This window comes from Triplophysa rosa, linkage group LG18, assembly GCF_024868665.1.
Source record: "Triplophysa rosa linkage group LG18, Trosa_1v2, whole genome shotgun sequence".
Lineage (NCBI taxonomy): Eukaryota > Metazoa > Chordata > Actinopteri > Cypriniformes > Nemacheilidae > Triplophysa > Triplophysa rosa.
This window is the reverse complement of record NC_079907.1, coordinates 19,802,971-19,820,027: the sequence shown is the minus strand read 5'-3', so window position 1 is coordinate 19,820,027 and position 17,057 is coordinate 19,802,971. Positions and strand designations below refer to the sequence as shown.

The 17,057-nt window shown below is 39.4% G+C and overlaps 1 protein-coding gene across 5 annotated transcripts in view; it reads left to right on the top strand.

The window, feature by feature from the left end:
• plce1 (phospholipase C, epsilon 1) overlaps window positions 1-17,057 on the top strand; it is a 92,191-nt gene that overhangs the window by 66,590 nt on the left and 8,544 nt on the right. For 2 of the 5 annotated variants that reach the window (XM_057358167.1, XM_057358171.1), the window contains 20 exons: window positions 3,501-3,646; window positions 3,836-4,094; window positions 4,422-4,630; window positions 5,591-6,260; window positions 6,467-6,652; window positions 6,729-6,846; window positions 6,986-7,178; window positions 8,737-8,859; window positions 8,947-9,083; window positions 9,155-9,393; window positions 9,653-9,714; window positions 10,101-10,266; window positions 10,432-10,539; window positions 12,552-12,668; window positions 12,944-13,102; window positions 13,501-13,630; window positions 14,313-14,354; window positions 15,236-15,345; window positions 15,434-15,551; window positions 16,694-16,825. In XM_057358167.1, the coding sequence (XP_057214150.1) occupies window positions 3,501-3,646; window positions 3,836-4,094; window positions 4,422-4,630; window positions 5,591-6,260; window positions 6,467-6,652; window positions 6,729-6,846; window positions 6,986-7,178; window positions 8,737-8,859; window positions 8,947-9,083; window positions 9,155-9,393; window positions 9,653-9,714; window positions 10,101-10,266; window positions 10,432-10,539; window positions 12,552-12,668; window positions 12,944-13,102; window positions 13,501-13,630; window positions 14,313-14,354; window positions 15,236-15,345; window positions 15,434-15,551; window positions 16,694-16,825 (3,424 nt within the window). The remainder of the gene's footprint in view (window positions 1-3,500; window positions 3,647-3,835; window positions 4,095-4,421; window positions 4,631-5,590; window positions 6,261-6,466; window positions 6,653-6,728; window positions 6,847-6,985; window positions 7,179-8,736; window positions 8,860-8,946; window positions 9,084-9,154; window positions 9,394-9,652; window positions 9,715-10,100; window positions 10,267-10,431; window positions 10,540-12,551; window positions 12,669-12,943; window positions 13,103-13,500; window positions 13,631-14,312; window positions 14,355-15,235; window positions 15,346-15,433; window positions 15,552-16,693; window positions 16,826-17,057) is intronic. The other 3 variants (XM_057358168.1, XM_057358170.1, XM_057358169.1) reach the window with 3 other exon arrangements.

The window sequence follows — 17,057 nt, the reverse complement described above, 5'->3', positions numbered from 1 at the left end:
GGTGTGGATCCAAGCGTCCTCCTCATCCTCAGGTAAATGAATGTAATTCAGATAATAAAGAAAATCGCTAAAAGTTGTATTCCTGTACAGTAGCAATTCTGTCTTTACTTAGCTCGTTCATTGTGTGCTTTATACTTTCTGTCAGGTATTATTTTATAGACTGTAAGATTATTTTCTTAAAAAGGAACGAACAACTTGCATTATAACATCCAATAAAGACATGTTACAGATTATTGGGTTGTGAGAAAAACGTGCTAAATGAAAACATTGCTGCATAGTTACTGTACAGAGATTAAAACTTTTAGCGATTTTATTATCTCGGTTACATAAATGTACCTGAGGGGTGACTTGTGTCCAGCTGAGGAGGAGGATGACGATGTCGCTCTGGCATACAGTCTCCTTTCAAAGAATTAAGTCCACTTATAAGTCAAGTACTGTATCTTTCTTTTTAAACTCATGGTGAATGTACAGTATTATACCCCTTTCATTACATTCACAGAAAGTACACCTCATAAAACACTACCAATACATTCAAATGACATTTATGTTTTTTAAACGCTACAACAAAACAAATTCATAAGGTGACATAATTAGAGGCCTTATGAATGTTTCATTCATTTAGTCTGCCTCTTGCAAACATCAATTTCATTATGTATTTACACACCTACATAAAACAGGTTAGAGAAAAGCAGAAGAGAGACTTCTTAAACTATAAACAAACATTTAAATATAGAAACAATACATAAAATGCCACCACGATTATAATGTATAAATTAGAAATATGAACGGGAAGCATAACACTTTATTGTATATCTCCTCAAAACTCACTAGGCATCTCGTTTTCCTGATATCATTGTAATTATAAATTATAGACTGCTGTCTTGACGGCCTCTAAACTCACGTAAAGTTGCATGTGAATATGGCTAGCTATCCTGTCTTTACTCGACGTTGGCTTGTTGTTACGGCGTGATAGAGCCTGGAAGCGTGTCCTACTTTTAAGTGTGTGATAGTTGGCAACCCTGCTAATATACTAACAAAATAAGAAAGTAATTTAAGTACAAACACTAAAACAATACTATACAGAAAACCGCAAGCAGATTGCTCTCTAATCCACTGCACTGTCTTCAGTTTCGACTTCCTGGTCAGGGAGCTGTCAATCCAAATCTCACTAACCAATGAGAGTAAAGTGGCCATAAATCCCGCCCACACGTGAGATTTGTGCCAGAAAGGCGTACGAAAAATTGAGAAGCGTAAACGAAAACTAGGAAAGCGCAAATGGAAAATCTAGCAGCGAATTCAAAACTATTATTTGCAAAAACTAAACTTAGAAAATTGTTAAGAAATCATGTCACATTCTTGCAACTGAGTTTATTGTTTTCATTATCAAAGTGTTTTTTTTCTTTCTCATTGTATATTTTTGTTCGTTTTTTAAAAGTTTGCGTTCATTCTTATTGGCACAAAAGGAATCCCATACGTATGACGCACGGAACGGAGCAGCTGTTGCTAAAGAAACCAAAAACCATAAATCTGACAAAGCGGTACACATTTCCATATGCTTGTCATCTCTAAATGTACTTATTAATGTTTCTATGCATTTAAAATGTTTTACTGTTTCCCTGTGAGTGAGTTTTTAACCGCAATTTCTCACTATACATTTGCAGATATACAAACATACTGTAGGCTAAAATATCTAATCATAAAATTTCATTTATATTCGTAGTAGGCTACTGAACATTTATTTTATTTATCGTTTACTTACATGTGCTTTGGAACTGTTTTTACCATGTCACTGTAACGACCTTGCTTCATTGATATGTAGACCTTATTTTGCGTTTATGAATTGTACATTATCATGCTGGTGTCTGTGACATAAAATAAATACATCTGTGCTTACAACATTGTTTGATTAGCCGTTTTGTGAATATTATATTGATACCTGCGTCCACCGCTCCCGTCTCTGTTTACCATTAATGCTGATATATGAATCCGCATATTATCACTTTTAATGTTCGGTATTAGCTGTTGCTAAACATTTATTTTAATTATTGTTTGCCTGCAGACGCTCTGGTGGGTCTTGGTAGTTTTGTCATGGTTTTACCATGGCAAAACCGCATCGGATGTGCTCGTGCTTCATTGGCACGAGACATTACTCTGCTTTTATAAACTGTACATTTTTTTTCGTGCCGTTTGTAAAATAAAATATACACAACATGTGCTTTAAAACACTGTTTTAGTGGGTATCAGTGTGCACATGTCAGCAGATTATATCGGATTTGAAGCTTGTCATGTAAACACGCACATCAATTAGATCATTTAATTTACCTTTCATGTATTATCATACCTTTCTGATTAAATTCAATCTGATGTGTCCATGTAAACGCAGCTAGTGTTTGACTTATTGTCATTTCAGAACATTTAAAGGGATAGTTCACAAAAAAATGAAAATTCTGCCATGAATTACCCCCCCAGTTGTTCCAAACCTGTATAAATGTATTTGTTCTGTTGAACATAAAGAAAGATATTTTGAAAAATGTTAGCTCTGACATTTCTGCCCCAGAACTTTATTCAAAATATCTCATTTTGTGTTCAGAACAAAACAAAAAAAATGATACAATGATCTTCCCTTCTATAGTAGTTAATGGTGCCCCAGACATGTCAGAGCTAACATTTTTTTCAAATATCTTTGTGTTCAACAGAACAAAGAAATTTATGCAGGTTTGGAACGACTTGAGGCGGAGTAATTCATGACAGAATTTTCATTTGTGGGTGAACTATCCATTTAAATTCAATTGACTGGCATGGAGAATCATCACTATTTTAATGACATTTATATTGACGTGTTTTTACAATCTATTATGGGAGCTCTACAGAGACAGCCTGCGCTTGTTGTAAGGATGCTCATATCTGTCATTTCCTTGTTTGATTTAAAGAGTTCACCCAAAAAGGAAAATCCAGAGTTGGGGTAATCAATTTCTGAATAGTTAATTAATGAAATGAAATGATTTACTTTCATTTACATTTTCAGTTACTTATGATGTACAGTACTTGAATGACATACTGTATAGACCACTTTGGAAAATGTCGGCAACACTGATCCAGATTCAGAAGAACTTCCCGTTTCAGTTTTTTAACACTGCACAAATGTTTGAACAAAATACAACCAACAGAACATTTATAACCTTATCAAAATGTTAAATGAATATCTTTAAGGTTTGATTATATTTGTAAGATTTAAAAATAAAATAAATAAAAATGAAACGTTTCTGGACCAGTTTTTACATCTGTCAAAGTACTTTTCTGCATAAAATTTACTTGAAAATAATTGGATTGTGTTTTTGAAACTCCTATGGTTTATGTATTGCAACTGTAATGTTTACAGGTAAAGATCAGATCTGAGAAGCGAATCAGGATTGAACAGAGCCAGTCCTGACTGCTGTAGGTGTTGTGATGTCAGTAGATCCTCGTGATCATGTGTTGATGTGTGTTGATTGTGTGTTCAGGTGAGTTCATGGGTGACGTGGCTCATCCTCACCGCAGGCTCTATGGAGGAAAAGAGGGAGGTCTTCTCACATCTCGTCCACGTGGCAAAATGCTGCTGGGACATGGGCAACTACAACGCGGTCATGGAGTTCCTGGCAGGTCTCAGGTGCGATGTTATGCCTTCGAGTGCATTTTTGTGTCCAAATAAATGTTGGCATTGGTAAAGATGAAAAGTTTAAAGATAATGGATGAGATCTACAATAGTCATAACATAAAGGAGCAAAAGGAAGACTTAACAGAAACAGAAGGGTCTACTGGCTCTGTGATTCTGACTACTCATGGTTTATTCCCTCAGGTCTCGTAAAGTGCTAAAGATGTGGCAGTTTATGGAGCAGGCCGACATCGAGACCATGCGTGGGCTGAAAGACGCCATGGCTCAACACGAGTCGTCCTCCGAGTACAAGAAAGTGGTAAACCGTGCGCTCAACATCCCAGGATGCAAAGTGGTGCCGTTCTGCGGCGTCTTCCTGAAGGAACTCAGCGAAGCTCTCGACGGCGCTGCCAGCATTATCGGACTGAGTCCGTCTTTTGATTCTCAAGACGACTCTTTTGAGGTGAAGATTAAGTACTGATAATGATGAACACAGGAAATTTAATTTCCTGGTCAAATTGAATTGCCTTTTATGGTTACAATAATAATACTGAGACCATTTTGGCAGACTGGAGCAATAATTAGCTATTTCATTAATATGAGAATATTGAGCACTGAATCGCTTCCTGGCTTTCTGAAAAGTAGATTGAATCAACTGGGACAAAGACATTTAGTCACTCCATTGACTAATAAATCATTAAACCGAGGCTTTAAAAACCCCCAAATCCCTTAAGTCTATAGTTGGGCTTGTGTGCTTTCTGTGTGTTGAAGTTCTTCGTACGCCCCACAGTTTATTGCAGACTATAACGGCCAGCAGCGCTTCCTGGAGAGGGCCGGAAGTGACGGACTGCACAACTTGGACAAGGAGACGACGGTCAGTAACATTCTGCAGACGATCCGCAGCTGTAATCGAAGCCTGGAGACAGAGGAGCCCGAGGAGAGGACTCGAGAAATCAACATCTGTCCAAAGAATTCCTTCAAAGACACGATCAGAAACCAGTGAGTGTCTCTCATAAAAACATTTGTAAACAATCCAAAAGTCATTTTGCCACATTTACCCATGTCAACCAATATTTAATTATTTTTACCACGATAATCACATAGAGGAATCTTATATTGTGACAGGACTAAAAGAAAGCGAAAGAATAAAGTGCTTTGGATTTTTCTAAACCTTTTAAAAGACTCCAAAGACTGGTATGTTCAACATCTGTTTATTCATGTTAAGTCATGTTCAGAGCATTAGAGGTTGTGAGCTCTGTTAGTTCTCAAAGTTGTGGCTGGTTTGTCATCTGGAGGAAGGTGCTCATGTCGGTTGTTAATACTGTCTCTGGAAGATCTCTGGAGAATATCAGCGTCTGTCTTTGCAGACCTGAACAACCTGGCTTTGATGTATCTCTGTATAGTTTTTTTTTCTCCTTAGCGTCTCAGGAACATCTCATATGTGCTCAACGCAATGCCACTAATGTATAAAAATAGAGCGTGCTGTGTTTGGGCACAGAAATGCATTTGGCCACGTGACTGCGGGTTCTGTTGTTTCTCAAACAACTGCCTTCTTTCTCTTCCGTTCTCTTCAAGGAAAGCTCCTGCTTCAGAGCGTGTCCTGTAAGTCGCTGGAATGTCGCATGGTTCACAGGTTACACTAACAGGAATGGTTTCTAAGTAACATGCCGTGTTTCTTTTGCACAAAGATGCGTGACGGCCCTGCTTTTGAGTTCCAGACCCTCAAGAACCAGACCAATACTAAACCTAAACAAAGACACATCTAGATCAAGACATTGTGGTCTTAGAACCACGTTCAGGTGGTCTTGAGGGCTTGCACTTCAATATCGCTTGTTCTGCAAAAGTAATATGGCATTTGTGAGACACTGAGCAGTTCTCAGGAAGAGTTCTGTTTATTACATCACTTGATTCCGATCTCTGTTTCACCTCTTGGAAATCTTCCTCGTGTCACTTCTGCAGGTTTTTGGTAGGAGACCTCTCTGATTCTGAAGGGGACCCACTTGAGCTGGTGAAGGACGTAGACCTCCAGGCCGCTGAGGAGGTCCACGGATCCTTTAGTCACGGCACGGAGCTCATCCCGTGGTACGTGCTCTCGCTGCAGCCGGATCTCCACCAGTTCCTCTTCCAGGGAGCGACGGTCATCCGCTACGACCCGGAGAGCCACCTCACGGCCCGCTGCCATCTGCGTCTGCAGCCCGATAACTGTTTCCTTACCTGGTCCAAACCCCACCGCATCGGCGTCCTGACCGGAAGATCCAGAGGCTTCGGGGGACCTCCACCGTCCCCAGACCACTTACCTCTGGGTCAACCCGTGCACTGCGGACTGTCCGACGGGCTCCTGGACCTGAACGTGGTGAAGGCCGTGTTTATGGGTCACCCCGCGGTGGACGTTAACGCTGTGTGCCTGCAGCACAAACTGTGCAACATGAACGCCAGTGAGAACGCTTTGACGCTGCTCTATGGACTTCACACTACAGACAACAGACTGCTTCACTTTGTGGCGCCCAAACACACGGCACACATGCTGTACAAGGGCCTTCAGGAACTGCTCGGAGCCATCAGGAAGATCAGAAAGTTTCCAGACCAGAGGCTGCAGTGGCTGCGCAGACAGTACGTCAGCCTGTATCAGGTACAGTTTATGTCATTGACAGTTTACAGTTGTCTAGTTGTCTCTATCTCTGTTCATCACCGACTGCCTCGTGCTATTTCCCATTTTGCATAACTTGGCTAACGTGAAGTCATCTTGGGCTTGATTTTCCTACAGCTGAATTCCAGTCATTGTTGTCTGATCTTATTATCTGTGGCGGTTATATTGCTTTAAAAATTCGTTTGTAGGAGGACAATAAATTTGAAGGTCCCACACTGGCCCAGGCCATCGAGCTGTTCGGTGGCCGGCGCTGGAATATGGGTGCCGGCGGCCCCGGATCTGCCAGCAAGAGTGCTGAGAAGAACTCAGTGCAGAGAAACAGTCCGCTGGGCATCAACTCCAACATTAAAAAGAAGAAGAAAGCTTTAGTGAGGGTGAGGACATGAAGATCACGAGCTAACACGCTTCGTTTTGACACGGCTGTCACTGACACACTGGTTCTGTTCACAGGGGGACAGTGGAGACGGTACCGATGATGAGATGATCTCACGCAAGACCAGGAGCTTTAAAGAATCTTTAGGAAGGAGAGAGTCAGACCCATCAGAAAGTGTAGAGCCTGAGGAAACTGGTGAGAAATACTGATCATTCAGATTTTAGACATGATAGAGGAATGTTAAGAACTGATTTCAGCTGGTTTAGCAACACATTTTTCTGAATAACAAAAATAAAAAGAGGTCAGATGCATGATGTCTGCTCTGATGTTTCAGTAGAGGACTGCAGTTCCCTCGGCCTTCCCGGACCCTTTTCCTTATCTAACAGTAAAAGCCAGTCTCCCGGAAGCTCTTTGTCCAACTCCTCTTCCTCTGCATCGTCCTCTGGATCCTTTAGCGCAAACACCTCCACCCCACCACATCCCCATTCCTCCCCCAGCCTGCCCTGCAGCTCCAAAGGGCAACTGGGGTAAGGCATCATTTACACTGTTTAGATTAATACTATAAGGAAGGAAACTACTGCATGTTGAGGTCACAAAATGTTAATGGAATAGTTCACCAGATTATGAAGATTCTCTTTTAATTTCACTCTGCGGCATCCCGGATGTATATGATTTCCTTTCTTCAGTTGAATGATTTAAATTATAGATTTTTATAAAAAATTATGTTGTTATCTTCTATATTAGGTTTACATAATAAAGGTCTGTGAGATGTGCATATCAATGTTGTATTTTTAAAAATATACACATGCGTATACATGTACTGTATATATTTAATAAATATCTGCAAGTATATATTTATATTTTTATGTGATCTAAATTACATGTAAATATGTATTCATTTTATTTTTTATATTTTTCTTAAATATATACATGTATGTGCATGTGTTTATAAATACTCAATTAATATGCACAGTGCACAGACATATATTATATAAACACAAACTTTTATTGTAGATGCGATTAATTGTTAAACAGTTTGTTGATAAATGTCTTCTTCTATAGCAAAATGATTCGTTTGTGAGAAAAAATTATTCATATTTTGAACTTATGATGACTACGTTCCATAGCAACATAGAGATGGACCTTTTTCACGTTTCCGGGTTTCTTAGCAGCGGAAGTCGTCATAGTTTGGTAAACTTCTATAGCGGTGAATGGGAGACTACCACAAATACATTTTTGCATTCTCATTTGCTCAAATAGCGAAAGAAAAAAATGAACGATAGTGTTTTCACTACTTTCAACGAAATTAAAAAAAAAGAGAGAGAGAGTCTGATAACGGCAATCAAAAGAGAGAATAATCTCAAACTTACCATGACTTCCTTAGACGTTGTTTAAAAAACACCCTCGCGTTAGCACTATTTTTTGTAATTTTATTTAAATGTAATATAATTCAAAGTATAGTGTTATAAACATTCGTTTTTTTTATGAAAATAAAAAACTTTGGAGGATTTACGATGTTGATGACCGTTGAACGCGTCATCACAGTCTTGTGAAAAAGTTTCATTAAGTTCAAACATGGCGGCACGATGATAACATCTGTACCAACTCGTAATGTAATAACTGCACATAATGTAACAAGTATTACATTATTAATGTAACAAAATGTTCGTAATCTAGTCATTTTCTAATAAAACCTTAAACAAAACATTAAACAAATAAATATAAATACATAAAAAGTAATAATCTTGTGTTTATAATGTAATAACAATTACGATAATGTTATAATGATATTTCGCATCATTTATTACGTTTTGTATGACAAATTTAATACATTATGAAATGTAATTACAGTTCATGTAATTTAAACAATGTTTACAATACAATAGTTACATTTCAATATTATGCATTTGTGCACAAAATGCATTCATTTCATTACATTTTATTTTTACATGTAATTGTTTTGTGTCATCTACATCCGAATCAGTTTTTTGGGGGGCGTTTTTTATCAACAGTGTACTATTTATTGATAGATCTGATTAAATTGCTGGTGTAATAACAGTAGTTTCTGGTGTTTGGTGGTGTCAGGGCCTGGAGCAGTCGAAGCTGGCACGGCCGGGGGAAAAGCTGCTTCAGAGGCTTTCAAGATCTCATGATCTCTGACAGCGTCATGAGCTTCGTTGAGTTTGTGGAGCTCTTCAAGTCTTTCAGGTAAAACACACAATTCCTCAAATAAACTGCATCTGTGCTTTATAAAAGAATGATTGTTGAAAATGTTCTCGTTTGTTGTGCATCCAGCATTCGAAGTCGCAAGGACTTAAAGGAGCTGTTTGACGTGTACGCCGTCCCGTGCAGCCGCTCAGGTCCCGACTCGGTCCCTCTCTACACCACCCTGAGGATCGATGACAAACTTACAGGACCACAGCCAGATCTCGGTGTGCATCTGTCAATGCATTTGATTGTAATTGAGAAGTGCCGAAACGTTTACGATCCAATCTCTCTGCAGATCTGCTGACCCGAAACGGCTCTGATCTGGGCCTTTTCATCCGGACACGTCAGCAGATGTCCGACAACCAGAAGCAAATCTCAGACGCCATCGCCGCTGCCAGCATAGTGACCAATGGCACCGGGGTGGAGAATTCTTCACTGGGAGTGCTGGGACTCGCCATCTCCCAGTTAAATGACTTTCTGGTCAACTGTCAAGGGGAACATCTGACCTATGATGAGATCCTGAGCATCATACAGGTGAGTCGACCCACCTTCTGTTTGTCTGTCAAAGTTGTTTAAGGGATTTGAAGCTTTTGTCTAGAACATGAGTTGGTTGGCACATTTTTCAAGTTCTCATTGGTGGTCTCCGTTTACCGTCAACAACATGGACGACTGATTCTTTCTTTGTTGATTGACAGTTGGATATTAAGAGTCTCGCTGGCTCATACATCACATTGAGACATCTAATGATATGCATGACAGCGTAATAACATTTGATTTGTTTTTGTTTCTTTAGAAATTCGAGCCCTCCTCAAGTATGCGCCAGATGGGATGGATGTCCTTTGAAGGATTTGCCAGGTTTGGTTTTATTGAAACATGCTTGACAAAATCATTTGGACCGGCGATTTCTCTGACATTACTTATTCAAAATAATCCACAATATTGATTTAAAGGGATGGTTCACCCAAAAATGAAAATCATTTCTTCATATACTCACCCTTATTACTTCTGCACAACACAAAAGAAGATATTTTAAGCAAACAACATTGAACCACATTGACTTCCATTATCTGAACAAAAAACCACGGACACATTTCTCAAAATATCTTCTATTGTGTTCCACTGAAAAAAAGAGTCTTTGAATGACATGAGAGTGGTGTGATCAGAAGTTTTATTTTTGGTTGAACTCTCGGCTACATCACACAGAAAGTCATCTTTAAAGCCACACACATCTTCTTCTCAAGGTTTCTACTGGATAGGGATAACTTTGCCTGTAAAAACGAGGAGTCTCAAGTGAATGTGGAGGAGCTCCAGTATCCACTGTCGTACTATTACATCGAGTCCTCTCATAACACATACCTCACGGGCCATCAGCTGAAGGGAGAGTCTTCGGTGGAGCTCTACAGTCAGGTACCTCCTCCAATGGCTTCTGTTTATCCTCACTGTCATCCAAGCCAAACCGCTCTGGATTCACTTCATAAACTTGACGTTCAGTGTTTCACATGCTTGACCGTTGAAGTCACGCGCAGGTGAATGTAACGCCGGCCGGCGGTTGATTTATGGGTTCTGTCGCAGGTGTTGCTCCAGGGCTGTCGAAGCGTCGAGCTGGACTGTTGGGACGGAGATGACGGCATGCCTGTTATTTACCACGGACACACTCTCACAACTAAAGTCCCCTTCAAGGTTAGCTTGGAAATGAAGATGGAATTCACTGATCTGTTTCTTTAACCGATTCTTTAATGATCTGCTTTTGTAGCATTTTTGTAGATGTAGTATTGGAAAGGCAAAAACACAACTGTCTGTGGTTCATGCATTGAGCTTTTAACAGTTGTTTAGCTTTATTAATGGAGTTTTGGTAGAGATGCACCGATGTATTGGTCGGTAGCGGTCGATATAATCACATTTTCACACTGTCGGTGGATAGTTTAAAAACGGCTGATGATCAGGGCCGATATGTCCTGTCAATCAAAAGATGACAGGAAAATGCAATGAATTTGTACTCTGTGTATAGAAAAGGTTAAGAAACATCACCAGTTTGATGTTCAACATTGATAGTCGTTGTATGAATTAATAACATTCAGAAAGTTAAGAAATATTTATTTCATCTTCAGAATCGGTATCGGCAGATATCACTCTGAATAATCAATCAGAAATTCAGTATCGGTGCATCTCCAATGTTTTGTTTTCCAGTTCATTTTAGGTTAATTTGGCAAAATGTGCATTTGTTTTATCATGACTTTTTTACATAAAAACATTTTTAATGCTATATTGGTTTACTTCTTAACTTCTGTTCTAGTTTTTATAAATTTTCAGTTATAATTGTAGTGCCTCAGCTATATTTCAGTTTATTGCTAAGGCAACGTTTATATTTCTTTTATTTAATTTAAGTTTTTCAAATACTCAAATAGTTGTATTTTATTTGAATTATGTGAACAGAGATGTAATTAATGATAGTAATAATAGTTGTAATATCCATGAACAGAACAGACATAACAAATAACCCATATGAAAAAAAATACCATGGTATACTTCAGCATTTACTAAACAGTAGTTAATTGCTGTATTCTCTAGTAATGACTTCTTTTTGTTAATGTACTGTATGCAGTATTCTGTAGTAAACTGTAGTTAATACTGTTGTATACTTTTACAGGTACCAAGCAGGGGGCTGTGCAAAATTCAGAATTTAATTCAATTAAAGGTGGGGTAACCGATTTCTGAATTACGCTTTAGACAACTGAGTCGGGCCGAGTACCAAAACAACCTTATGGCCAATCAACAGTAAGGTGCACAGTGCACAGGACGGACATTAGCCGAGCGCTGACGAAAGCGAAAGATGGGGGTAGGGGTGTGTCTGTTTTGGTGATTTGAACATCAACAACGGCTAAGAGAAATCGGACACCCCGCCTTTAAACGAATGAATTTGAATTTGAATTGACTCCACCCTACAGGATGTTGAATTGAATTCAATTGGAATTGAATTCATTGCAATTCAGAGAAATTCATTCTTATCACATATCAGTGAGAATGTGATACTTTTAACATGCATTTTTCTTCCTCACCAAAATGAATGAGCACAGATGTCCTTTTACGTGCGTTATCATTTTGCATATTGCTGTAATTACAAAAAACAAAAGTACAAACCAGCTCTGGCCCTCGATTAGCTTATTTCACTAGAGTGAACTCCAAACAAAATGTCCTAAATGTTTGATCAACCATTTTGAAGATTTGGATACAGCAAGGTATTCTGGGAAATGAAGTGCTATCCTTTCATTTTCCACAATTTGAAAGTTATTAAAATTTAAGGACCTGTTTTATAGAGTATGTTTTTAATGTTAATTTGTGGTTAAAAAAAATAGGCCTATTTACTGTAATAAAGTATTGTGTACAGTACATAAAGTCCATACAATAATATCTGAATGAAATTCATGTTGTAATCATATGTAATATATACTGTAAAGCTTCATTGTTAAATACACCTTAATCATGAATTTCTTTGAATTTTATGGAATTTCAATTCTACTTCCTGCAATTTGAATTTGAATTGCAATTCAGCTTCCTGCTTGAATTCTAATTCAAATTCAAGAACTGAATTGGAATTTGGGGGTCATTCTCAATTCAATTCTGAATTTTGTACAACCCTGGTACCAAGGTAAGGTAATGTTTGTATTTGATGCGTGTTTTCTTCTGTTGTGTAGGATGTTGTTGAAGCCATCAATCGCACAGCCTTTGTGAACTCAGACATGCCGGTCATTCTGTCGATTGAAAACCACTGCTCGTTACCACAGCAACGCAAGATGGCCGAGATCTTTAAGGTATCTTTTCATTCACACGGATGGGTTGTGACCCAAAACTGTTTTGGTTCAAGTTCATCTGGCAAATTCAGACATTGTTGGATGACGCTTTGATCTATAAAAACCGTAATGCTAATATTTACATGCTTGGTCAACTACTTGTCGTTTACATCGTACATTGAATTTTGGTGGCGTTGGTTCTCTACATGCTGTAAATCTGTGTTCTCAGCGTCATCTTGGGAAGGTTTTGATCATTTCTGTCTTCTTAGCCATGTTGAGATGTGTTTCATCTTCAGACGGTGTTCGGAGAGAAGCTGGTGACTAAGTTTCTGTTCGAGAGCGATTTTGCGGACGAGCCTCGGCTTCCGTCACCCCTGCAGCTCCGCGGGAAAATCCTTCTGAAAAACAAGAAGCTGAAAGCACATCAGGCTCCGGTGGACATCCTCAAACAGAAGGTACATGAGGAACTGCTCTCTGAGCGCTTTAACGTTTGTTATTGACCTTGTTCAGAATGTTACCTGAGCAAACCTGATCCCAATGTGTACAAATCTGCATGTAATTGCTCCCACAGGGACAGATTATATACTGCATAAAGTCCCATCCGCATTAAAACAACTACAGAAAAACCTGTGAGGAGATCACACATGCTCGTTTGTTTTTCTGTGGCATCGGATCAGTTTCAATCGGATAATAATTGAGATGCTTAGAACTAAAGACCCTATAACTATTGAATGAATGAGGACTTCTCAGATTCTTTGTGGGTCTTGACAAACTAGTTTTCAAATATTTAAAGTATGCACAGATATTAGCTCTTGGAGCATCGAAGTAAATGATCTTCTCTTCATGTCTGAAGGCACATCAGCTGGCACATATGCAGGCTCAGGCCAACAGCAGCACGTCCAACGGCACAGCCTGCGGAAACAACGATGACGAAGAAGAGGATGAGGATGAATATGATTACGATTACGAGTCGCTGTCAGACGGTATGTGTGTTTCACAGAACTGTCCTGCACTTTATTTTAAGTGATACTTCCCCCAAAAATGGAAATTCTGTCATCATTCACTCTTCCTTGGGTTGTCCAAACCTAACCTGTATAAATGTCTTTGTTCTGCTAAACACAAAGGAAGATATTTGGAAGAATGTCAGTAACCGAGCAGATCTCGTCCCCCGTTTACTGCCATGGTAGGGAAATGGGGGACGAGATCTGTTTGGTTACGGACATTCTTCCACATATCTTTCTTTGTGTTTATCGAAACAAAGACATTTACACAGGTTTGGAACAATCTGAGGGTGAGGAACTGATGACAGAATTTTCATTTTTGGGTGAACTGTCCCTTTAAGGGTGAAGTGGGTAGTTGTTTTGATGTTCACGTACAGTGTTTTCAACCTTTCCACTCTAACAGAAAGAGCAACTCGTACTAAGGTCTTGTCACACTGAAAGGTGTTAAACCTGGTTTGAGATTTGACATCAGCATTGGCTGAATATATGGCGTGAGCTAGGAGACCGTGGAGAAATGCAAGGACACTAGCAGTGTAAAAACGACACGCTTTAAGTTGTAGTTTCTGAATGTAATTTGTGTTAACTAACACTTTCAAGATCTTTAACTGCTCAGGCAGGATATCTCCTCCTTGTATTCTTCATTCTTCTGTCTTGTTTCATGTAGCTGATGTCCTCAATGCTTCTACTGCTTCTTATGGCCAGGAAGGTAAAACCCTGTGTGTGTTTGAACCGCTTGTGTGTGTCTGCTCTGATTTGATTGCTCGTGTTTGGAGGGAATAAATCAGCACTGATGTATTTTGTAATGATGGCTGTCAGAGGCGGTGAGGGACGTTGAATCTGCTCTGTCACGAGTACATGAGCATATGGAGCGGTCAGACGGGCAGTTTGACATATAAACAAACCATCCCAAACTCGGCCTCTGTCTTCCCAGCTCTTGTTGTTTTGGAACGCTCGCGGCACTGGCTCGTCGATGGGGGAAAACAAAGCCATCTGCTTTCTCAGGCCTTGCGATGCTCTCGGTTAAAGGAGACTTTGTTCTTTCCCATACGGACGTCCCCAGAGACGCAGCTATGAGTTCTGCAGCACATTGAGTTTACCTTCAAATCATGCTGACATCACACGGGTCGTTCCGCAACTGATGTGGATTGACATGAATCCTACGCTTCTATACTGCTTTTCTCTTAAAGGCACAATATGTAAAAATTTTTGCATTAAAATAATCAAAAAACAGTAAAGCAGGGTTTTGTATTTCGATGGCTTTGATGGTTTATTATTCCACATGTTTCCAACAAAATTGAAAGAAATCCATAATTGAATATAGAATTTAGGATCCCGCTCAGGATTAGAACAGTTTCAAGAGAGGACTTTTGTTTTGTAATACTTTCCCGTCACATAATTTATACGTTTTTTTTAAGTAGGTTGCAGAATGACCCGTGTGTGCTTTGCAAAGTGCTCATCGAAGAAAATCATTTAAATGAATCTTTTTCTTTGGTTTTAATCTCTCGATGTGCTTTTTGTTTCGGTCAAATCCATGAAATGTTTGTTGGGTACGACGTAAAAATGTTTCTAATCTTTTCTTATCTGCAGACAATATTCTGGACGACAAACCAGAGAGCAAGTCGTCCTCAGAGAAACTTCAGTACGAGTCCAACGACGAGATGCCCAAACGCTTTAAGAAAGCAGGAAGCAAAGGAAAGGTCCGTAAACAATAGAAAAATTAAACTTTGTTTCTTCGTGTGTTGAAGACGGACTGAATGATCTAATGTTGCTTATTGGCTCCTGCAGATGTTTGACATGGAGTTGGGGGAGGAGTTTTATCTGCCCCAGAATGAGAAAGAGAGCAGACAGATCGCGCAAGAGCTCTCAGACCTCATCATCTACTGTCAGGCCGTCAAATTCCCAGGTGCTCAAATTCACCACACCTGATGTTTCTCAGTGTTTGCTGGTATTGAACATTATAGGCCAAAATTCATCAGTTACATCAAAAGTGAGACATCTGGTAGGTCTCACCTTTGCGCTTGAGCTGGCAAAGACTCCAGGAGTTTGTGCAAAACTTGAATCATGTTTTACAGCGTGATTTGAAACTGTTCCAAACATCAGTCGATGTCAAAAAAAGCTTCATTTGTTACCAAGAAATTGCTTGGAACTTACAAATTTAGAAATAGTTTAGAAATCGTTTCTAAATTAGGGCTGTTCAACGATTAATCGCAACAATACGCATACATGTATATATTTAAGAAAAACATAAAAACGAATAAATGTTAATAAAAGTATTTTCTAAATATATACAGAAATGTGTATGTGTTTTTGAATACAAAATAAATATTCACAGTGCACAGGCATATTATTATGTAAACACAAACGTTTATTCTTGATGCGATTAATTGTTGAACAGCCCTATTCTAAATCAGAACTTTATTTACAACTAGATTTTGTAATTGTTGAAATGTTCAATAGCATATTTGGACCTCTGTAGTTTAGCATCTTAAACGTCTTAAAGGGATAGTTCACCTCAAAAGGGGAATTCTTTCATCATTTACTCACCCTCATGTCATTCCAAACTTGTATAAAGTTATTTTAAAACCTTTAATAACCAAACAACATTTACTTCCATTGACTTCCCTTGTATGAACACAAAACCACCGAGACATTTCTCAAAATATCTTCTTTTGTGTTCACTAAAGAAAGCGTCAGATACAGGTTTGGAATAACATGAGGGTGAAAAAAATGACAGAATTTTTGTTTTGGGGTGAACTTTCCCTTTAATAAAACCTCACAGTAATATTGACCATTGGCAGTATGGTCAATGGTCAGTATGGTCAAATTCATGATCCAGCACACGTGTGAACCGTCAAATTTGCTGACTTGGTGAAATAAGTCTGTTAAATGAGATTCAGGTGTTTGGCTCTGTTGGAAACTGGAATGGTCTCGGAGGTAAAGCTTGTATAAACAAGGGCTCTTAAACTAGCGACTGCTGGAGAAATGTAAACCCTGCAGCGTGACCTCACATATGTGTTTGTTTGTGTTGCTGTGCGTGGGAATCAGGCCTCTCCACGCTCTCCCCGTCAGCCTCCGGCAGAGGAAAGGACCGAAAGAGCCGGAAGTCCATCTTTGGCAGCGCTCCGGCTCGCGGGAGCCCCGGGGAGCCTGTGACGTTGGTCCGAGCTCCAGGAAAAGGTAGGGACCGGCGCGCGGGATGCAGAACACCCACTTTGAGGGCTCGTGGGAGAAATGCGCTTAAGTTTTCCATTATTTTCATGTCCCTCGAAAGCACATAAAAATGCCTTTCTATGGAATATTTCCAGCGACTGGCGGTCTGAGAAAATAAGGATGTACAGTTTGAGCACAAGCACTTGCAGAGGGCAAGTGTCTCTACTTGAGCTTCTTTGATGTAAAATCCCCTACGGGA